General features: G+C 49.1%; 1 protein-coding gene across 1 annotated transcript in view; it reads left to right on the top strand.

Moving 5' to 3' along the window:
* The first annotated feature begins 8,535 nt into the window (after positions 1–8,535).
* Positions 8,536–23,122, top strand: part of M1AP (meiosis 1 associated protein) — a 48,354-nt gene continuing 33,767 nt past the window's right edge. The window contains exons 1-2 of the mRNA XM_006035734.1: positions 8,536–8,784; positions 14,690–14,872. Of these exons, the coding sequence (XP_006035796.1) occupies positions 8,536–8,784; positions 14,690–14,872 (432 nt within the window). The remainder of the gene's footprint in view (positions 8,785–14,689; positions 14,873–23,122) is intronic.

Here is a 23,122-nt window from a genome sequence, read left to right as displayed (position 1 = left end):
CACAAAGGGGCATATGCACTGGGATGCTAAGCATCGCAGTGCCTGGCTAAATGTGGGCTGCAGGCAGGTACCTGCCTCCACTCAGACCTTCCTAGGGCGCTGGGGCCCATGTGGGTCCTTTCAGAACCAAGGAGGGTTCACACCTTTCTTTTATGAAGCGACTCTTTCCTCCCGTTGTACAATTATCTTATGGTTAAAGCACTTACACAGGGTGGGGTGAAAGCACTTTAAAGCACTTGTAAAACCAACTTCTCCCACCCCCCAGGAAAGTGCCTTAACTGCCAGGCTAGCGGGCCCTCTCTTTCCTTCCTGCTGGGGCTATTCCACAGTGCAGAAAGGAATTCAAGATTAGTTGGGACAGAGACAGAGCCTGCAAGGGGGCACATGACTCCAGCATGCCGGTTAGGGCACATGCCAAGGAGGGGGCAGACCTGAGTTCCAGTCCTTCCCTTCATACCTGTCTTGTGTTTTGCCCAGTGACTGTGTCGTGTAATAGCAAAACACCAGCTCGGTCACAGTGCTCTTTGTGGCTATGTTTTGAGACGCATCAGTCAGCCGATTCTTGATTCTCCTAACGTGTGCCCTGTTGGAATAGCATTGTCACATTCCTCATCGATATCAGTGTGTCGCGCAGAACCAGGTCAGATAGTGATACCTCACAGAGGTCCGTTACCTGAACAGGATTATTTCTGTAAACCAAAAATTTAGTAACCTCATTTAAAAAAGCGATACTGTATTAAGCCAAGATGACAAGATCTGTTTTCTATAAACTCATGTTGATTGGCAAGCATTATATTTCCCTCCTCTAATTCTTTACTAACCAGGTCCCATGTCAACCGTCCCATTATTTTCCCTGCAACACTTACCAGGTTGACAGGTCTATAAATATCTGAGTCGGACTATTAATACTTTTTAAATACTGACTCAATTTTAGTTTTATTCCACTCCTCTGGAACTTTCCCAGTGCTCCAAGTGTTATTGAAAGTAGCCTAATGGTCCAGAGAGCACCGTGTTCAGCTCTTTTATAATTTGAAGACATCAGCCAACAGGGACCTGCTGATTTTAAAATATTTGGTTTTAGACCCGCTGTGTAAATTCCTCCTTATTTACTGTTGGAACAGAATTATGATATTAGGTCATCTGGTTTCTTCCTCAAATAGAGCAGTCATGTTTATTGAAGACTTCTTCCTTTTATGTCTTATTATTGACAATACTACCATTTCCATCCCGTATCCGTCACTCCTATTGCTGGTACATAGGCTACTGAAAACACCTCCTCTTTGCTTTCTTTGCTGTCTTAATTGATTTTGTTCCCAACATCTTTGCTTGGTGCTAAAATTCAGGATTTGGTCTCTCTCTTCACCTTTCCTTTCTCCTGATAAACACCTTCCAGACCAGTCTACTTAGCCTGTGTCCCCTAGAAGACCTTCAGTCCCTCCTGGCCCTAGCTGCTGAACAGCTTGCTGCCCCTTTCTTCAGGACCCCTGTCCCGTTATGTCAGATGAGAGCTTCCACGTGGGAATGGCAGGGCTCCCAAGGGGCCTTGAAATCTCATCAGAAAAGGCCAAAGTTTTAAACTGGCTTCTTGGAGCCTGCCTTTGCTGGGCTCTTAAATCTTTAGCACATAGCTCTATTCAAATGCCCACCTTGCTTATCAGTCTTGGTCAGCTATTTACCTGTCAAGCAGTTCTTATATCATCTGTGGATTTTGCCAGCTGCAATTTTACGTTTCTTCTATCAATAAAGATATTCAATATAATTGAACCAAGAACAGATCACTGCAGAGCCCTGCTAGAAATACACAGACAAGATAATGAATTCCCAGCTGTAATTACTTTCTGAAACCATTTTAATCAATTTAATATGAAAGATATCGATTTTTAGTGGTGCTAATTATTTTTAACCACGGTGCCATGTGGGAGTTAATCAAATGTCTTACAGAAGTCTAACTCTATTGTACCAACTCAGTTATTTTATCAACCAAGCCGGTAATCTCTTTAAGAACATACGAAGTTTATCTGTTCAGGTTGATTTTCCATGTTGACTGCATCAGCTCTGCTGGCATCCTTTAAATTGTTACCAAATATGTCTCCATCAGCCTTTTCTGAGTTTTCCTGGGATCAGCATCAGAGTAATGGGCCTATAATTAACACCGGCCATTGTGTTTATGCTATTTAAATATAGGCACAGCATCAGTTTGTCTCCCATCCTCTGGAAGCACCACTGTGTTCAAAGATGCATTACTAAGCCACACAACTTGTTCAGAGTGCACCGGGGCTAGTGTTCCTGTCCGTGCTCTCGGGTGCAAGCTGTCTCACTTTGGAGATTTTACAATGTTTAATTCTAGCACTGGCTGTTTCACATTCTTGTTAGCTAACGAGGGAAAAGAGAGTGCTTAATTATTACTCTAAGATATCAATACACCCTCCTGCTTCTTTCCAAATACAGAGGAGAAATATTTATTGAATAATCTGTCTTTTCTGCCTCATTACTAACAAATGTTCCCACCTTTATCTAACATCAGACCTGTTCCATTTGTAGGAGTTCTTTCACTGCAGGTATATTTAAACATCCATTTTATTATTCTGAAACCTACTGGGCTGTGATTTTTTTTCATAATTACTTTTTTCTTTCTTTACCAAGTGCATTTCCTAATTGATATTTTGTGCCCACTGTTATCACATCCCTGGTTTCTCCTTTTTCCCCTTCTCTTTGCCTTCATATCCCTTCTTAACCTAGATGCTTTTGTACTCAAAACTGAGCTTTGTGACGAGAGTTATGGGCTTTGGGGTGTCTAACCTAGCTCCCTCTAGCACCTTTCCGTCATTCCCGTTCCTGTGTTGACTTGTTTCCTCCCACCGGAGAGACATGTCAGACAAGTCTTTTGTTAGTTTATGTGTTTTGAGGAGAAGACACTAACCCAGCTGCCCTTCAGCTGAGCTGCTAGGTGTTCCCACCTCACAACTTCCCCGTGAGTGTTAACTGTTTTGTCGTGGAAACACACGCAGCATACTTTTGGGTCAGGTCAGCAGAAGCTTTTATTCAAAAGAAACTACAGCTGTAGCGGGGATTCCAAAGTGACATGGATTTCCCAAGCACTTGGAAGGGGTCCCCCCCCAAGAGCAAAATCAGGAGGCTTATATACTTTTTAACAGTTGCTTACAACTCACGGGATCATAGAGTGAAATTAGCGTGAAAAGCGGCTATAATATTACTTCATTATTTCTTTGCTGTAATCAGGATGGGAACTAATGGGGGAAGCGAGGTTGGTTCACAAACCTCCTTTTTGCACCTGGAAATCAGATTTGTACATACTTTTTTGCTATCTTCAAGGCCGTGGTGAGCGAAGCAGTTGCAGAGGAGTTACAAAGAACAAACACTTTCTCTTATCTGTTCTACTATACAGAGCCAGCAATTCTCCACAAAGCAGTTATGTCATCTTATAACTAAAATAATCAAAGTTTAAGGCATATATTTTTTCTGATTCCACAGTTTCTTGTGGTGTCCACTGATTTGCAATAACTGTACTCGGCAGTTACGTGGGGTGTGACTAGAAGTTGCAGCCGGCCTGCTTTGGCACGCTTTGCTTCTGTCTGCTTCTATTAGGCTATTATTTCTAGCTCTGATAGCTTGATCTCTAGGTACACCAAGCAAAATCTATACTACCATTAGCAACTAGTTCTGACAGTTAAGTGTCCCATTGTGTTGCACAATAAACTTATTTCATATCAGCTGCTAGAACTGGCAGGTTGCTCTAGACATGCTAAACTATACTGTCACCTCCTGGCAGACTCACCTGCTGGTTACCAGATAATCTAATTTTACCATACGAACTAATTAAACCAGCACAGAATGTCAGCTATCATGCTAAATAATTGGATTTTTTTCATAGCAAGCTTTCAGGTTTAAAAAACCTTTGTCAGGCTGAGGAAGCATCTGCAGTTGTTTGATGCCAACTGCAGATGCTTCCTCAGCCTAATGAAGGGTTTTTAAACTCAAAAGCTTGCTAAGAAAATGTTTTCCAACTCTTTAGTTGGTCTAATAAAAGTTATCAGATTCACCCAAATAACCTTGTCCGCCAACGTCCTTAGACCAACACGGCTACAACTTATACCCCAGATATCATGCTAACATTTTCACAGCCCAGGATAATTAGTATAAAATATGAGAAGGGTAGGTGGCCTGCTTTGGGCATAATCCACAATACATTTCTCCTGAAACACATGGATAATGTGGAGTGTAGGCTGTTTTAGAAGACACCCTGATTAACAAGGTAACGTGACTCTTTCAGCTGAGGCAAGGGAACACAGCTAGAGAGTGATCCATTTTTCTGAAGCCACTTAAAACACGGTAGTGTCAAGAATGACAGTAAAAGTCGGGAGTACTGCGTGCCATACGCTTTACCTGGCTCAGCTTTCTTCCTTAAAGCTGCATAAATTAACAACAGTTGCTCTTTGCATTTCTGACTGCATCAGCTAGGCTTTGCTATCTCATAAGAGAGGGAACTGGGTTTGGAGATGGAGAAAGAAGTATCCTCACAAAGAGAGAGCAACGAGCAGAGACAGTTCTCAGATGCAGCAAAGTAGTTTCAGTCAGAAAAAATCAAATAGCGTGACTAGATAAAGGGACATCTGGCTGTTTTGCATTCTCAGATGAGTTTTGGTGCAGTGACAAACCAAAGCAAGATGTGTTTTAACCGCCACCAGCCCTGAGATCTTAGCCTGGCATTTGAGAATCCAGCTGCGTTGTTTCTGCCTTGTCACTACTGATGAAGATCTGAGACTCTTTTAACACGGCAGTAGTCCAGGAGGAGAGAGCGCCTCGCAAAGAGTGCCTTCAAGAGCTACAGGGGTCTTGGGTCTGGAGTACAAGCAGGAGAGAGTGCTCAGCTCCTTCCAGGAGGCCAGTAGCAAATACACAAACTGTTCCCCTTGGAGAAGTTAAAACAGTGTGTGACTCACCTGAGTTTATCAGCCCAGTAAGTGATGCACACAGGCCCAGGCGCTGGCCAGCATGACCTCCGTGCAGATCCAGCGTCACTTCACTATGTCACTGGAACTGTGATTTACACAGCTGGGCAGGGCTCCGTTTTTATGGCTCTCAGTGAGTCAATATGTACTATTAAATGGTACCATTACACAGCCACTGTCCTGGGTATAAGGGCATTCAGGTGCTTTATTAAGTCACAATCAGTAAAATACCTTCAGTGAAGCAGTTTCACTACCTCTAGAAGGAGCATGGCTTGGTTTGAGCAGAAGCATTCAGTGAGGTGGGAGGAGATTTTTAGACACTATCTTTGTTCCTGATGAAGGAAGGAAAGGACATTTTTTTCACAGGAAAATGCTGGCTGTTGTGCTTAAGATGCATGTGTGGAAGGGAAATGGGGGGTTGGGGAGGAACAAAAGTCACATTCAAGAACTGTTCATGAGTCTGTGAATTTTCTGCTTTTCAGCCTTTGAGCCAAGCCCTGGAGCATTTATTCTGGGCCGCTGGCTGTGTTACATTTCCTCTGGTTTGTCCACACACAGTTTATATTCCCTTTCTGCCCACCCTCCCCATCCCCCATCAGAACTGACCCCAAAAAGTCCATGGGAAAAGAGATCACATCACAGCAGTGGCTGAGCCCCATCGTAATGTGTGCTTCTGTGGGGAAGACCTGTGAACCCTAAGGTCTCCATTAATGGTACAAACTGACCTTTGCGCAGGCAAGATACCAGTCGATGTCACTGGATGTCATGTCTGGGTGAGCTCTTCCAAAGGTGACCTAGGAAATGGGACAAATTCGCCCACACTGAGGTTTTGGGGGTTTTTTTTTGCTTTCCTGGCCAGACTGCCTTGGTGCGGCTGAGGAGGCATACCCCAACACCTCTCCCAGTTCATGTACAGTCAGCATGTATGTGCCTGACAGATTGCAGTGTGCGTGTGCAGAAAGGCAGAAGGGGTAACCAGGAGGTTCCTGGCATCCCAGTTTTCGTCTAACCTTTATGGCTCAAGGGGACTTGCTGTGATACTAGACCCAGTGCTCCATCCACACAGTGTAAGTTCAGCATGTGTCCCTGGCAGAAGTCTTAGAAAAAGCTGCAGGCAGGCTGGTACAATATGTCTCTATCTGGGGGTGGAAGGGAGTGGGTGGTCGTACAGAAGAAGCACTCTGATCATTGTAAACACTCAACGTATTTTCAAAAAGAAAATAAATTGCATATCTGAACGGTTGCTAGGAGGTGAGAGGAGGCTGAGTGATGGAGGACCGGACAGATAGGGTAAGGGAATAAAGTGGAGGGGAACGAACTGTGACATGTGGCAAGAGAGGGGTAATGTTTGGGAGCTGAGGCCAGCGGGAAGGGGTAGGGATGAGATGAAGTGCGAGGGAAGTGATAGGATCCTGGGAGGGAGCATGAGGGTGGGGAGGGGTGGGGTAGGGAGGCTTCCCAGATCCATTTCCCTGTCCTGTGAGCACACTAGGATTTGCGGGAGTCCTGACCCTCTCCCTACCCCCATGTGTGACCTGGGGGGAAGTGGGGCTCTGCTATTCTCTCTTCCTTCCCATGTGAGCTGCCAGGTATCCCAGCCACAGCTCTGCTAAGCTGCTAAACCAACCCCTTCACTACTCAGTAGAGCTTACAGCAAATGCAGCCAGCGTGCTAGGAGGCGGGTTCCCAGTGGCCCTGGCCAGCTCCAGGGGAGCAGAGTATGGTTGTGCTGCCATAGATCTTATTTCTGTATTTCCTGCTCTGGAAACAAGGTGCGATTGGCCTTGTTGATGGCCTCGTTACACTGCCGGCTCATGTTCATCTTGGAGTCAATTTCTGACTCCAAGATCCCTCTCTGCCTCCCAGCTGCTGAGAAGGACACTCCCTAACCTATAGGTGTGCTGGGGGTTCCTCCTTCCCAGGTGGAGTACCTTACATTTATCTTTGTTAAATGGCATCCTATTTCTCTCTGCCCATTGATCCAACCTGTCCAGGTCAGCCTGAATCTGCTCCCTGCCCTCCGGTGTACTTCATTTGTCCCATAACTTGGTGTCATCAGCGAACTTGGAGAGGGTGGTCTCCACACCCTTGTTCAAATCGCTGATGAAGATATTGAATAATATCAGTCCGAGGGCTGAACCCTGCGGGACCCCACTGCCCACCTCCCTCCAGGCCGAGAAGGACCCATCCAGCACCACTCTCTGGGTGCGGTCCCTAAGCCAGTTGGCCACTCACCTGACCATGTAGGCGTCCACGCCACAGTCTGCTAGCTTCCCAATGAGGATAGGGTGTGAGACTGTGTCAAAGGCCTTCCTGAAGTCCAGGAAGATGACATCAGCCTCGGCTCCCACATCCAGGCAGTGCGTGACCTGGTCATAGAAGGCTACAAGGTTTGTCAGGCAGGATCTACCTGTGACAAACCCATGCTGGTTTCCCCTCGGCATCGTTTCCCCTGCTGGGCCTGCACAAATGTGTTCCTTGATTATTTTCTCTAGCTTTTTCCCAGGAAGAGAGGTAAGACTGACTGGTTTAAAGTTACCCAGCTCATCCCTTTTCCCGTTCTTGAAAATGGGCACCACATTGGCCCTTCTCCAGTCCTCAGGGACCTGGCCGGAGCACCACGAGTGCTCAAACAGCTGTGCCAGTGGCTCAGCTATGACACCGGCCAATTCTTTCAGCAGCCGTGGATGGAGGTCATCCAGGCCTGCTGACTTGCACCCATCCATCTCCTTCAGGAGCTCCTTCACTATTTCAGAACTAATTGTAGGCGGACTGGTGCCATGTGGACATCTGTAAGGATGTGTAAGGAAAAACTTATTTTCTGCAAGGGTATCTAGAATCTGGTACACACCATCAGTGGAGGTGGTGCACTTGCCATCCCTGGAGGTGTTCAAGAAGAGACTGGACACACACCTCATTGAGCTTGTTTGAGCCCAACTACCTCCTGGCTATGGCATGAGACCAGACTTGATCTTACAGGTCCCTTCCGGTCCTTCGATTCTACGATTCTGTGTTTTCCCATCTCTCTAAGTCAGAGGTGCTCAGTCTCTGGCCTGCAGGCCAGATTTAGCTCATGGGGCACACCACAGGTCTGGAAATTTGGCAACCAGGGAGTGTTACTTGCTGCAGCTCTGGAAGCCACAGCAATTAATGCTGCCACCGCTCCCGGGCTGCCAGATTTCCAGACCCACGGGGAACCCTGCGGGCTAGACAATATGGCCCCATGCATGGGGTCACTCTACAGCCAGATCTGTTATGTGGGGTTGGGCCAGCATGCAGGGCTGCTCTGCACCCGGATCTGGAAGAGTCACACCCGTGGAACAACCCCGCGTGTTGACCCCGCAGTGCCTGTGGCCTGTGGGATCTCGTGCGGACGGGCCCCTGTCACTCATCCAGCCTCAGGGGTGGATGGCTGAGCACTGCTGCTCTAGTGGCTTTGCCTTCCTTCCCCACTGTTTTCAGCTGGACCTGGACTGTATTTCACCCTATATCACACAATGGCAGTCTCACTCATTCCAGCTTCCTGTCTTTTCCCTTCTCAGGGGCGGATGGATGATTGGAGGCCATGAATTCCAGAAACACATTTTCGGAAGTGAGGAGAGGGTACCTAGCTGGCAAACCAAACTCCTGGCAGCCCTCACGGATCCTTGTTGTGGAGGCTGTGCCACCTTTTTGGGCCAACACCTGCTCCAAGCTTTGCGAAGCACTGGAAAACGTATTCTGCCTGGCGTGTAGCTTGGCAGGGCCCTGTCGCATCCCACTGCTCAGCCTGTACGTGGTTCAGAACCAGCACGAGTGCCTGCTTCCCTTTGTGGTGAGTGTGAATGTGGGCATTCTGGATGTCAGCGGGTGTGGAGGAAACAGCTACATGCAGTGCAGCAATGATAGTTACGGTTTGCTGACACCTTGCGTGTAAAGCAATTAATCCTGCTCACTGAATCATTTCTGGGCTTCACGGAAGAAGTGAGCCTTGAGACAGGATTTGAAAAAACAGGGCATAGTAGCTTGGAACCATCAGGATGTGTCTGTGCCAGAAGCGAGTCCTTGTGTGATGTTTCTGCTGTGATCCTTGTCCTTTAGCTCTCTGTCCCCCCACTGCAAGTCAAGTCTGCTCTGCCTTCCAAAGTGAGATTGTAACCCCCTGGACCAGGGAGGTTGTCTTTTTCTAGGCCAGCCTGAGAGTTGCTCTCACTTGTGCCAATTGACAGCACCTCTCAAAAGTGATCTGGGAGCCGCGGATCACCAGAACACAGCAGTGCTCTGAGCACGTCCTGCTCTCCCATGCATGGCCCAGAGTGTGCAAATCTTCAACCACGCTAAAATCTTTCTTCACATGTTCTTGTTTTGACCTCATAGCAACTCCTCAGCTAGGATGTTCACGTATCCTGGCATTTTAAGGACAGAAGCGATTATTAGATTACCCTTTTTAGCGTTCTGTAAATCACAGGCCATTAAACTTACTTGGTTTGCTTGGGCTTGATGGTGTGCTAAAGTATATGTTCCAGAAAGAATCCAGTTTTGATATGAAGACACTGACAGGTAGTTTCACCACTTCTCTTACCTCGCAGTTTGTTCTAGTGGTTCATAGTTAAAAATAGTGCCTTGTTTCTTGTTTGTACTTGTCTGGCTTTAACTTCCAGGCATTGATTCTTGCTGTGCCCTTTTCGTCTAGACTGAAAAGCCTGTTAGTACCTGGTATTCTCTGCCTGTAAAGGCACTTACATGCTGTAATCAATTCACCAAGTAATGGGGAAGGGAACACTGGTACACTCTGTATTTTAACCTTCACAGATACGTTCCTATCTACTTCATAGGCTTGTTCTTCTCTTAACTACTGTGCTCACCTTTCACTAGCCTTGTGCCCCCCACCTCCCACTTCACTTACCATTACTACCCTGATGAAAGAATCTTCTCTGTGGCTTCTGCCTTGACGTCTGTGCCCATCTATCAACCCTGTTCCACTTACATGTCATCAGGAAACATCAAGACTCTTCTCCCTGTCCTGCACTCCTTAGTTTGTCCACTGTCCTTACACCTAGTAAACCAGGTGCTACACATCTATTTCTCTTTCAGGTCTTAGAGGCTAGGAACAGACATTCAAAAAGCCTGAGCCTGAATTGATTCAATCTTTGCAGGTTAGTCTAACCTGACTAGACTGAACTGGTTTGAAACTGGACTCAGGCTAGAAGCTGGGGGGTGGGGGGTGCTAGAGCAGCCCTCCCTTCCCTTCTGCAGAGGGCTGAGCTGAGGGGAGCACGACCAGGTCTGGCAGGACTCTCTCATTAGGGATGTCTGCCTGCACCTCCCAGGCTTTTCCCTGCTGGCTGCTCAAGGGGCGGGAGTGTTGCCAGCCCCCAGTCCTGGCCTAGCACTCTGAGGCAAGGGGTGGGTGCAGTGCATGCATCTGTTGATGATATGAAGCTTTTCAGTCTCCCTCCCCGCTTCCTCATACCGTCTGCAGCAAACTAACAGACAAGCAAGCCAGCGGGGGGGGGGGGGGGGGGAACAGGGGGGGGGGGGGGGGGGGCTGATAACAGTTTTTATCACCCAATTAGCAAAACAATTGCCTCTCTCCACATTACTTCACGTTTCTTAAACAGCTTACCAGTTGACCTGTTGATTAGCTCCAAAAGCCTTAAGCGGTCACTATTCTGTCAGCCTATTGGAGAGACGCACACAGAGACACCTTTCACATTAGCTGGCATGCCACATGCTGGCTACGGTCCCTGCTGTTGCAGAGAGGAGGAAGGGATCTCTGCTTAAGCAGTGAGTGGAGAGAGGGGGGCACAGGGAAGCCAGGCAGACCCTACCGTGCCTGCAAGTCTGTGCTGAGCTCCATCCAAGGAACAGAGCGGAGGGACCAGCCCTGCTGTGGAGCAGAGAGGCCTGCCCAGCCCAGAGAGCATGCTGGGATGCTGGGGGACTCAGATTTAACTTAAACCAGCAAGGGTTCTGGGACAGACATTGCAAAAACCAGTTTGAGCCAAATCAGTTAAGTCTGATTCAACCAGTTAAGTCTACATTCAACCAGGTTTATCTCAAACTGGTTTCAGACATTTTCAAACTGATTTATATGTACTGAGCATCTGTTCTGTCACAGGTTGAAATCAGTTTCTGATCACTTACACTGGGTTATGTATAATGTCTGTCCCTTGCCAGAGAGAGAATAGCTTCACATTCCTCAGCACAGAGGAGGTATCCCGCTTTTTAGAGGACACTCTTGCAGTGTTTTGCCTTGTGACCCATAGCTCTCACTGTTTCAGTCTGCTTTGCCTCTCTGTTTGTCCTCCTTGCTCATGGGATGCTCTTGCTGGACCCATCCTCTGTTCTCTCCCTCGTCTGCCTTTGTCTGTAAGGAATCGGGCTGTGAGGCACCTCTGCTGCTTGGATTTCAGGGCACCAGGCCCCCTGAAGCTCCAGTGACTCTGGCCAGATGGGCTGGAGTCCAGCCACTTTCACTGTGGAGTTGGCCCAGAGAATCCCTACTTCACCTGGGAGGCACAGAATAGAGAGAAGTGCATGGGCACTGGGTGAGGAGAGCACAGCTTCAGAGCCTGTGCTCTCAGCAACACTGTGCTCACATGAAGGAGAGGGGACTTGACAAACCTGAGAGGTTCAGAGAGGGGAGAGAGACCAGGCAACAGCAGTAAATAACGGGAGGATTAGAAATGCAGTAGAAACCAGCTGAGTGCCAGCTGTGTTGATATTGTCTGGTACACTGTCCAAATACAGCATAGTCTGAACTTGAGCAGAAGGCAGCCCAATCTGTTTTCTGCCTGCTCCAGGGCAAACATATACAACACCCGTGTCCTAGCAGCTCCCTAGTCTCACGCCTGTGGGTACCTGTGCACATGCTGGGCATCTTTTCCAACACATGCTAATTAGCACGTGTCGGAACAGACTCAATTAATCGAGTCTGGAGCGTGTTAATTAGCACACTCCAGCAGCCTCCCTGCGCTTCAAAATCTCGGTGGGGGCGCTTTAACTACAGCTTGTCGAACGAGCTTTAGTTCAAGCGCCCCACCATCATTTTGAAGTGCGGGATGCTGAATACATGTGACGCTGTGGACGCTTTAATTAGAGTGGATCTTGGAGCTGCTGTAGTTAAAACGCTCCCCCCGCCCCCCCAAACACATGTATAGATGCACTAGACATGTACTGACTCCACTGAATCACTTTCCTGTAAAAACAAATCCGTTCAAGTAGACTTGCTGCCTGCAGCTCAAGACACGTTTCTTTTAAACAAGGTCTCTTTTGACTTCTGCTGACTACCTGCAAGCCTGTTCTCCTGAGAATGCACGTCTTGTGTCTACGCACTCTCCATTAATCACCATTAGGTATCTCATACTCTGTGTCATGTCCGCAGGGTGAGAGAGCTGAAGCAGAAGCTGCATTTTACTTTCCAGTCATCCTCACCGTCTGGATAAAGCCATGTGCATAGCCTCCCCAAATGTCCACTGGCTTACCTCCCCCCCTCCCTCCACGCACACGCACACGCACACGCACACGCACACGCACTGCCTGCACTGACTGTCCTTATCTTACAAACCAGAGGTAATTGTAGAGGCCTAATGACTGAAAATGGCCAGTTCTAACAGCAGGCAGCAGGAAATCAACGTCATAATTAAAAAAAACAAACCAAACCAAACAAAAAACCCCAACAGAGTAAGACATTTTACATCTGTGCAGCTGGGATTTTCCTGGTCCTCATTACACTTCCGCACTGAAGTATGGCTTCTGCCTTGCTTAGCTTTTCTTCTCTGTAGTTCAGAGAATGCACAAATGCTTCAGTGTTTTATCATTCCCAGGGCAGTGTTGAAAGGGGCGTTCTTTAAACAGGGTGTTGGGGGGGAGAGGCAGAGGGTGACACACAAACCTCTTGAATGCACTTAGGGTGCTTGTGCCAAGCAGGTCAAGGACTAGACACTGCCCCAGGAACAGCAGGGGGCTGGGGATGAACACCACAACACTTTACTGGGTATGGAGCCATGGGATTAGGAGCTGATCCAGTGTTCAGTCTGTTCTTGATAGTTGCTAGTCGGGCCAAGTAACTCAAAGCCGCACAGCATTAAGGATTAAAGCCCCTGGCACACTAACTGCAGTCTAGCATATTTCCTTTGAAAAAACATCTCTGGAGTGCAGTTCACATAAAGGTTTGACCTGTTTTTAAACAAACTAAATGAGGGAGGGAAAGAAACCACTCATAGCGGTTACTCAGACCAAGGCTTCTTGGACCCTCCTTCTTCCTGGGTTTCCCTCTATAATTTGTGCATTTAGTATAAACACATTTGGCCTGGATGGAAGGAAATTCTTGCCCCCAAAGTGACACCTAGACTCTGCTATTCTTGTTGAGACCAAGTACTATCATGAGGCTTGTCTGTGCTGCCTCCCTACCAACCCCAAGACCCCTGCTGAGAAACAAGCCCCTACCACTCACTTCCACCCTGCGCACATAAAGCCTGGGAATCAGGTGGCATAGGCAGCCTAGCAGGGTCCTCCTGCCATCAGTGCAGCCCCTTTTACTACCCCTGAGCAGCGAGGAGCCTCACTGACACTGAGCAGCCTCAGCATCTAGCCCTCTCTTTTATGTTAATGGGTCTTGCCTTCAGGGAGTGGGAGAAGTACTTTGCTCTCACCCTTCTGAAGCAGATGATGAATGTGATTTCCCAGGCTGGCAGAGGCTGACAGCCCAATTCAGGAATGGGTGTAGAGTCTGGGTGATGTAAATTGCAGCTTCTTCTGCCCCTCTCCGCATGCCCTTAACTGCACAGCATTTGTCTGCTCTGCAGCCTGGGGCAGCTGGTGGACCTTTAAACGAGGTTGCTCAGGGGCCAGAAGCAGAGTAGCCACAGTGACACAGGCCTCAGCCCTCAAGCCCTTCAGGGGCTGGCTCATGCAATCTTCATGGAAGCGCTTCCTGCCATAGCTGCTCTGCCGCCAGACCTGAGCAGGCTGGAGCGAAGGTAGCTCGGGTGTGTTCCCACTTCTGGACCACAGTGCAGACCTCCCCTGACTCAGGGCTGTAGTTGATTCACTGGTATGTCTAAGCTAGATGGTTTGCTCCTGTTATAACTTGGGCTATTCTATTCCTAATTAATTGGTTATTGGGCTCGTTTTGTAAATATGAATACATGCCTTTCACAAATGTTTGCTTGTGGATTCCTGCCTAAGGTTGATCAGTCCACACTAGGGAGAGGTCACAGTTAGGTAACGCAAGTTATGTAACCTGGACAAGTGCGCGCAGTGTGAGATGCCTGTTGCCAAGCTGTCTAAATGTCGGCTCTTTGTACGTAGCCAGAAAGTGAGATAAAGTGCAAGCACTTGTAGCGTGCTGTTAATGATTTGTGCCTCCAGAATCTAAGAACTGTCCAACTGACCCAGACCAGTGACCTACCTCGTCCACCAGCCAGCGGGCAATAGCATCTAGTACCAGATCTTTAAGCATGCAAAAGACTCTGTAGCTGACAATTGTAGGGTCACCTGTCCACAGGGATCATTTTCCTCCTTACCTCCCCAGTGGCTCCTGCCCTAAGCAAGAGGGTTGATAGCCTTTTAGAAAGCTCTCTTGTTTCTAAAATCACCCCTGTAACAGCTCTGGCTGTTCTTGTGATCCATATCACAATCAGCCCGTTTCTGAACACTGGAGAGCTTTGTGTGGAAAATGCTTTTCATCAGGTTTAAATTTCCTTCTTTTAATGTCACTGAATACTGTTTTGCAGCAAGTGAAAGAAAGCTTCGCTCGGCTTCAGACCTGTCTGTCAGAGCTCCGCTCCTTGCCCAGAGAGGGCTCTTTCCGGCTGAAGGGGGAAGGCGTGATGCAAGCAGTGCAGGATGGTCTCCAGCAGTTTAAACAATACACCCGACACGCGACAGCAGGGAGCTCAGCGAACAGCTCTGTGGAGGTAAGAAGCACGCTGGGACGTTAGGGGTAGCCATTACGTGGCCGTTGATCTGTCCAGTTGTCTGTGTATTTTAGGGGGTCACTATGTGGTATGTAAGCACCACAGGAGGGAGGAGGTAGCAGAATGAAGGGCCAAAGGAGGAACCCCACCAGGATCCAAAGTCACACCCAGATTCGAGTCACTCCTGAAACAGGGCCCAGGCTGCATGAACTTATCCACACCTGAGGATAGGCTGGTGATCCAGACCAACCTCAGTAGGCTTGCAAGGTGGGTGAATGAATACCTGATGGCATTCAATATGGAGAAATGCAAGGTGCTCCTCAGGAATAAAAATCCACATCACATTTATAGGCTTGGCAATGCTATGCTCAATAGCACCGTGACCAAAAGAGACTTGGGGGGTCATGATGGACCACAAGATGAATATGAGCCACCAGTGCAATACTACAGCTAAGAAAGCAAACAAAACTCTGGCTTGCATCTACTGATGCATCTCGAGCAAGACCCAGGATGTCATCCTCCCGCTGTACTCGGCCTTGGTGAGGCCACAGCTGGAGTACTGCGTCCAGTTCTGGGCTCTGCAATTCAAGAAGGATGTGGAGAAGCTTGAGAGAGTGCAGAGGAGAGCCACATGCATGATCAGAGTTCAGGAAAACAGGCCTTATGAAGAGAGGCTGAGAGCCATGGGACTCTTCAGCCTGGAGAAGCGCAGACTCAGGGGGGACCTGGTGGCTTTCTATAAGTACGTAAGGGGTGTGCATCAGGATCTGGGGGAACGCCTGCTCACCAGAGCGCCCCAAGGGATGACAAGGTCCAGCAGTCAGAAACTCCTGCAAGACTGTTTCAGGCTGGACATAAGGAAAAACTTCTTTGCTGTCCAAGCCCTGCAAGGCCTGGGACAGACTCCCCCAGAGGTGGTGCAAGCACCTACTCTGGACACTTTCAAGAAGCATTTGGACACTTATCTTGCTGGGGTCCTTTGACCCTAGCTGACCTACTGCCCCTGGGCAGGGGGCTGGACCTGATGATCTTGCGAGGTCCCTTCCAGCCCTAATGTCTATGAAATCTATGAAGATAGCTTGGAAGCAGACTGCAGCTCATTCTTTTCCCATCCTGTTTTCTATGCTGTTAATCTCCAGTCATCTAAGGTTAGGTGTCCTCTAAAGTTTATTTTCATGGTTTTCTAAGAGGCCTCGTGTATTTGCATTCAGGAATGTTTTGATACAATTGTCTCGCAAGCCTGCAGCTACATTCGAGGGTTAGGTTCCCCGTATGGAACTTCCACGAATATCAATGGGACGTCTGTGCCAAGATCCTAGTTTGCCTTAATGTATGTATGCAATTCACTAAAACGTCCATTCATAAGGACAAAAGAAAAGCATTACATTGTGGGACTGGCTGGTACAGTAGCAAAGGACAGAAACGTCCCACAAAATGGTCATTGTCTTGGCACAATCATCTGTAAATCAATTTTCAGAGCAAAAAGAAAATATGATCAGTATTTGGAAAAACAGAAAAACGTTATTGTCAGACACTTCAGTGACAGCTTGAGGCTCCTGCAGGACTCTCAGCCCCAAACCCAGACGCAGTTCCCCTGTCGTATGCTGCTGCCACATGGCTGAAGGAGCCAAGTGGAAAGGCAGAGAAGCCTCATATGCCCCGTGTTACCGCTGGACAACTACAGCCCCCAGGACTTGGGGAGCACAGCAACTGCTCCTGCCATGCTCCCTTGTAAGGGGTGGGGTGTAAGTGAGGCCATGGCCCTGGTGCATCTCTGCCCTGGATGCAGAGAGACTGCAGCCTGACTGCTCTTGCTGTATACCTGGGCCTTGAGGAAGGGGTTGCACCCCCACAGCTCCATCCACCCACAGCCATGCCCCTTCATCCCACTTCCAGGGGGTTCACACAGTCTGGCCTTGAGCCTGCGGCTGGCTTCTTTTAGAGCAGTTTAACAGATAGAATCACTCTCTCCTGTCCCTTCTCCATCCCACTGCCCATGCTGCCTTTTCCTGCCTGGCACTCCACCCACGCTCAGCCATTCCCCAGAAAGTCCATGCAAAGTTACTTAAAAATAACCCTCTAGAGCTGCTTAGCCATGCACTCCAGGGGTAAGATATGCCTGAGCTAAAGCACCGTCAGGCTACCCCCATATCTGTGTGCCATACGATACTGGCCTTGCCAGTCCTGATCAGCCTGGGTCCATCTGGTGAGGTGCTGCCAGAAGAACCAGATGCTTCAAGGGGTGTGCTAAATCCCCACACAGCTGACAAGGAAATAACAGCTCAGCATGTGTCTTCCTAGCCCCAGTTTTTGTCTTGAGACAGGGGGATTGATGCCTTTTGTATATCAAACCCTGACTAATGACAGTCTGTAGGTTCTCATTTTTCTTGTAAACGTTAAATGCTCTTCTGAGTCCTGGTAAACTCTTGATCTCTGTGATATTTTGGAGCAGGAAATTCTACAGTTAATGTACATGTGCATTTCCCTTAGTGCATTCATGGTCTAACTTTCTATCGCATTAGCTGCCCTTTCTCATCTCTATACTAGATGAACAGAAATTCCTGCCTCCCCCAGAACATCTGTTAATTTGGATTGTCTATCACAGCAGTCCCCAAACTCTATTGTGTCATGTACTGCTTCCTAAACCAGTTATCATTTGAAATCTCACATGCAAATTTCTCCTTTCTGTGCACATTTATTTCAGGCCTTCTGGACCCCCAGGGCTGGTGTGTTCTCTGGCGTGTTTGCAGTCCTTCCCAGTTTCAGGCCAACTACAGATTTGCTCGGGAAGCTTTTATTCCAGTGTCCAAGCCACTAACAAACAAGGCAAACAGCACCAGACCTGGGACAGACCCCTGGGGAACCCCACTTGAAGCCTCTTGCCATGTCAATATTGAACCATTTATAATTCCCCTTAATAAGTTTAAGTATTTACAGATGGAGATTAAAGTACTGTAAATGGCTGGTGGCAGTCTGCCTGGGAAGGCCAGCGAGACGAGCACTGGCTAGGGGGAGGGCCAGAGGACACGAGGCTGCGCAGGAAGAGCTGTTATGGGGGGAGCAGGAGCCTCCAAGCACTGGGGTAGAGACTTGTGGGGGGCTGGCTAGAAGAAGTGGTTTTATCTGGGCACCAGGCAGGTTCGTCTCCCATTCATATGAGCTCCCAGGCTTCAATCCCTGGTCCATCTGAACCAGCAAGCTGTGCCAGCCCCAAGCAGACCCCAGCCTTCCTGGAGAACCTCTTCCACAGGCTGCCTCCTGCTACCAGACAGCTAATAAAAATGACTTGCACAGGAAGGGGGGAAGCGGGGGGCTGGTAACAGAAGAGACCATCAGAGAGCATTTGACTGGTTTGAGTTAGTTTATAAGTCAGTTTATATTTATAGTTGTGGGAGACAAGCTAGGTGCCAGAGGACTGTAAAAGGGCTAGAAGAAAGACCCAGGCCCCTTGTTAGTCTGACTTCAATAACTGGGAAGTTACTGGAGCATATTAAAGTCAGTTTGTAACATCTGGAGGAAGAAAGGCTGATCATTGGAAGAGCAGTAGTTAGCTGTGTTAATCTGAAGTCAGGTAGAACGCAGGGTAGAGGTGCACCTTATAGACTAACTAAATCAGAGATGCATAAGCTTTCATGAGCCTGAGTTCACTTCATCAAATGCTGTGAGAGGACCTGCACAGAGTAGTCTATCAAATCATTAGCAGTTAGCATAGATTTAAGAACAAATCGTGCCAAATTGATTTGATCTCCTTCGTTAGCAACACAACTAGCGAGGTGGATGAAGGACATGCGGTGTACATAGTGTCCTTGGACTTTAGTAAGCCTTTCAACGAAGTCCCACATGACTTTCTTATAAGCTAACTGGAGAAATGTGGGCTAAATAAAATTACTACAAGGTGGATAGATACTTAGCTGTGTAACTTCAAGCAAAGGGATCCATGCTGGAATGACAGGTTCCACAGGGGTCTGTCCTGGGTCCAGCACATGCAATTTGACATGTTTATTCATGATTTGGATGCCAGACTAGAGAGTTTCCCCTCTTCTCCCCCCTTCCCCCCTGTCATGGGAGGTGCCTCTGGAGACTTTGTAAAGTCCCTAAAGCAGGCGAAAATCTCCCCTTCGTGCTCAAGGCATGTCCCGTCCCCTCCCTACTCCTTCCATCCCTATTGGACCTACCACTGCTGCTTTCCTCACTGTCCCAGGGGAAGGGTGAAGCTCCAGCGCTGTGTTTGCCCACCCAGGCTGCATGGGGGCTGGGCAGAGCTGAGGACAGGACTGGAGAGCAGCAGCAGGGATGGACGGAGGAGGCAGTTCCCTCTCCCCACACCTGCTCCTGGGGGCCTACCGGGAGGGGAGGGGGAAACTACTCTCCCACTGTGCTGTTGCCGCTGTCCCCAGGATGTGAAGTAATGACTGGAAACTGCAGCAGTATAGATGGAGGTGAAATCTCAGGGAAAACTTCCTTAGTGTTAGAGCAGTGAAGCAGTGGAATAGATTGCCCTAGGAAACTGTAAGGTCTCTGGCCTTGAAGCTGTTCAGGAGGAAGAAGGATAACCATTGGTCAGGGATGATTTAGGAGCAGCATGCCTGCATTCATGCAGGGGACTGGGCCAGATGACCCTAGAGGTCCCTTCCAACATTGCGATTCTGTGGGCCACTCTCTTGAACACCAGTCCCCTTGAAAGGCTGTCATAGAGAAGTGGGGCTGGAAGGGACCTGTAGAGGTCATCTAGTCCAAGCCTGGCCTGAGCCAGGATCATCCCTAGCAAGGCATCCAGTATAAAACCATTGTCCAACCTCTTATCAAAACTACACGGTCAGCCTTGATACAATGAAAGACATCATACCTGAACCTGCCCCAGGTAAAGCAGGAGGAACACTGCAGCCAATGTCCTGCTGCTGCAAAGATCAGTTAAAATATACTCCCAAGATCCCAGGCAGAGGGCAGTGCCTCCACTACAGACCGAGGCAGACTCCTCCCACAGTGTACCAATTTGACCGGGGGTAAAATTCCTTGCTGCCCCCAAATATGACATCAGTCTGACCCTGAGCAGAGGGGCAAGACTCTCTATCCAGGAACTTGCAGGTTTACATCCCAGTTTGAGCACTGGCATGGCCCAGCGTTGTGTTGGGGAACAGGGGTTGGTTGACCCTGGGTATCACTACCCTTTGTGTGAACAGACTGCTGTAACTACTGGATCCCTCAGCCACCCGCTTTGCTACCACCATGGAACGCAAATTCCAGTCGTTATCTCCTGCTGTGTCACCTCTCCGGTCACTGGTCATCTTTCTTAACCCAGTTGCCTCAGCTCCTTCATTCTGTCATTCTGGGGAAGAGTCCCCAAGCTTCACACTGTAATCTCTCATCCCTGAATCCTTCCTTTTTCTGCTATATCCTTTTTCAGTTGCAGTGACTGGAACAGAACACAAGATCCCAGGAGAAGGGGTTTTATTGATTTACGTAATGGCATTGTAAATTCCATTTCTCTAATAATACCAGTCAAGGGTGACTACAGGGCTCTGGGTGCAAGGGTGAAGGGGACCGGGGCATGGGTTATGTTCTCTTCAATCCCGCCGGTCAAGGGGAAGAACCCTGGCAGGAGTGGACGCATCCTGCAGATCATTGTATGGCTATGCAGATGGTGTTGCTGTGGCGGGCCAGTAGGGGGCGCTCCTGCGTTGAGCCGCCCACCTCCCTGCGCCCGCCCACCTTCCAGGCTCCGAGTGCCTCCCTGGGGTGCCTCCCGTCCGGCCGACCCCTTCCCTGGAGCACACCCGCTAGCCTGGGGGTCCCGCTGCCACCATCCAAGGCTCTGGACTCACTTCTGGCTCTGCGCACCTTGGAGAACACAGGCCTGATCGTCCAATGGGTCCTAGACCCAATACAAGCACTTGGGGCACTTCCCCAAGTCAGGGGCTTATTAGGAAGCCTCCCTTAGTCCACCGACCTAAGGGGCCTCCTTGGCATAATTTAGACCCCCCCTCAATAAGTCTCCCACACCGGTCACAAAGGAGAACTTTATTGATTACAGGGGTAGGGCGGAAACAGGGTAAAAGGTAGAGCAATATCATAGAAATGTTACAGGAATATCAAAGGAATCCCATAGAGCAAACCAGGGTGGCTGAGGTAGCCGTTTAAACACGCATCTGAGTTACTGAAGCTAAATATCTGATCGGATCTCTAGTAGGTTACTCACTCGCATTGTCCAGAGGTGCTTGTTGTTTCCTCTGGAGGCAGGGCACGCTTGCAGCATGCGGTGATGAGGAGAGAGCCAGGTTCAGATTCACCTGGATGACCGCATGGATAATGGCTGCCCTTCTAATCTGCATGGCATCCCTGGCTACCTGGGCCCGCGCGCAGGGCCGGGTCTTTCCCCCCCTGCCCAGGTGACCAGAGCATCGCCTCCCAGGCGCCAGGCTTTTGTCTGCAGACAAGGAGCGAGATCCCCGCTGTGAGAGATTCAACAGCAGCCTCTCAGGCCGGCTGAGACAGATCTCTGGAGAGGGGCACCGACGGGGCATTTCTGCCACAGTTGCCAGCAGGGATTCGGCTTCTTTGACCATGGGATGTTGTTCCAAGAAGGATTGCTAGGAAGAGATGTGATCCATGTGAGGAAGAGAGAGAAGAGCATCTTTGCAGACAGACTCACTAACCTGGTGAGGAGGGCTTTAAACAGGTTCCCTGGGGGAACCCAGGGGAGCCCTCAGGGGTCAGGGGAGCCCTCAGGTAAGTGGGGAAGTGGGGAGGGGGCTGGAGGAAGCAGAAGCAGGAGAGGGCAGCAGGCGAGGCCTCATTCTTCCTGAAAATGTGGGGTAATCAGCTAGTCATTTCAGGTGTCTGTACATGAATGCATGGAGCCTGGGAAACAAGCAGGAAGAACTGAAAGTCCTTGTACAGTGACAGACTTATGATGTGATTGGAATAACTTGGTGGGAGCTCGCATGGCTGCAGCATGGTCATGGATGGGTACAAACTGTTGAGGAAGGACAGGCAGGGGAGAAGAGGAGGGGAGTTGTGCTGCATGTAAAAGAGCCAAATGATGGCTCAGAGCTCCAGCCTCTTGAAAGTCCCTGGGTTCGGGTCACAGGGGAGTGTAACAAGGGTGATGTGGTGAATGAGGCTTTCTTCACCTAGCAGACATTTCCTGATCACAAGCCCTGGTTCTCATGGGGGACTTCAGGCACCCTGACATATGCAGGGAGGGCAACACAGCAGTGCGCAGGCAATCCAGGAAGATTTTGGAGGGCGTTGGAGACAACTTCCCAGTGCAAGTGCTGGAGCGGCCAACTAGGAGCCATGCTCTTCTTGACCTGCTGCTCATAAAAAGGGAAGAGTTGGTGGGGGTAGTCGTGGATGGCAACTTGGGCAGCACTGACCACGAGATGATTGAGTTCAGGATCCTGACAAAAGGAAGAAAGGAGGCAGCAGAATAAGGACCCTGGATTTCAGAAAAGCAGACTTCGACTCCCTGAGGGCAGGATCCCCTGAGAGGCATAGGCAGCTGGTAGGAGGTCAAGGTGGGGCAGGTGTCCCCCCTGGCAGAGCCGTCCCTGCTGCTGACCTTGCCGGCGGCTTTTGCGGGTGCTCGCCAGCCCCATCCCTGCTGCCACTGCCAACACCAACTTCTGCGGGTGCCCCCCCAGACTTAGGAGGTACCAGTCACCCATGCTGCTAGGCCAGTCTGAAAGGGAGAGGAGTCCAGGAGCTGGCTGTGTTTTAAAGAAACCTTACTGAGGGCACAGGAACAACCCATCCCGATGCGCTTGAAGACTAGCAAATCATGGAGCAGATCCTCAAAGAATCCATTTCTAAGCACTTGGAGGAGAAGAAGGTGATAAGGAAGAGTCAGCATGGATTCACCAGGGGCAAGTCATGCCGGACCAACCTGATTGCCTTCTGTGACGAGGTGACTGGCTCTGTGGATGTGGGGAAAGCAGTGGACATAATAAACTTTGACTTTAGCAAGGCTTTTGATGCCATCTCCCACAGCATTCTTGCAAGCCAGCTGAGGAATTCTGGGTTGGATGAATGGACTAGAAGGTGGATAGAAAGTTGGCTGAATCGTCACGCTCAATGGGTAGTAATCAATGGCTCAACATATAGTCGGCAGCCAGTATGAAGTGGAGTGCTCCAGGGGTCGGTCCTGGAGCTGGTTTTGTTCAATATCTTCATTCATTAATAATCTTGAAGATGGGATGAATTGTACCCTCAGCAAGCTCATGCATGACACCAAGAAAACAGGTGTAGTAA

Source organism: Alligator sinensis, unplaced genomic scaffold (assembly GCF_000455745.1).
Source record: "Alligator sinensis unplaced genomic scaffold, ASM45574v1 scaffold1334_1, whole genome shotgun sequence".
Lineage (NCBI taxonomy): Eukaryota > Metazoa > Chordata > Crocodylia > Alligatoridae > Alligator > Alligator sinensis.
Note: the sequence above shows the minus strand (reverse complement) of the source record. Positions and strands in the feature narration are given on the sequence as shown.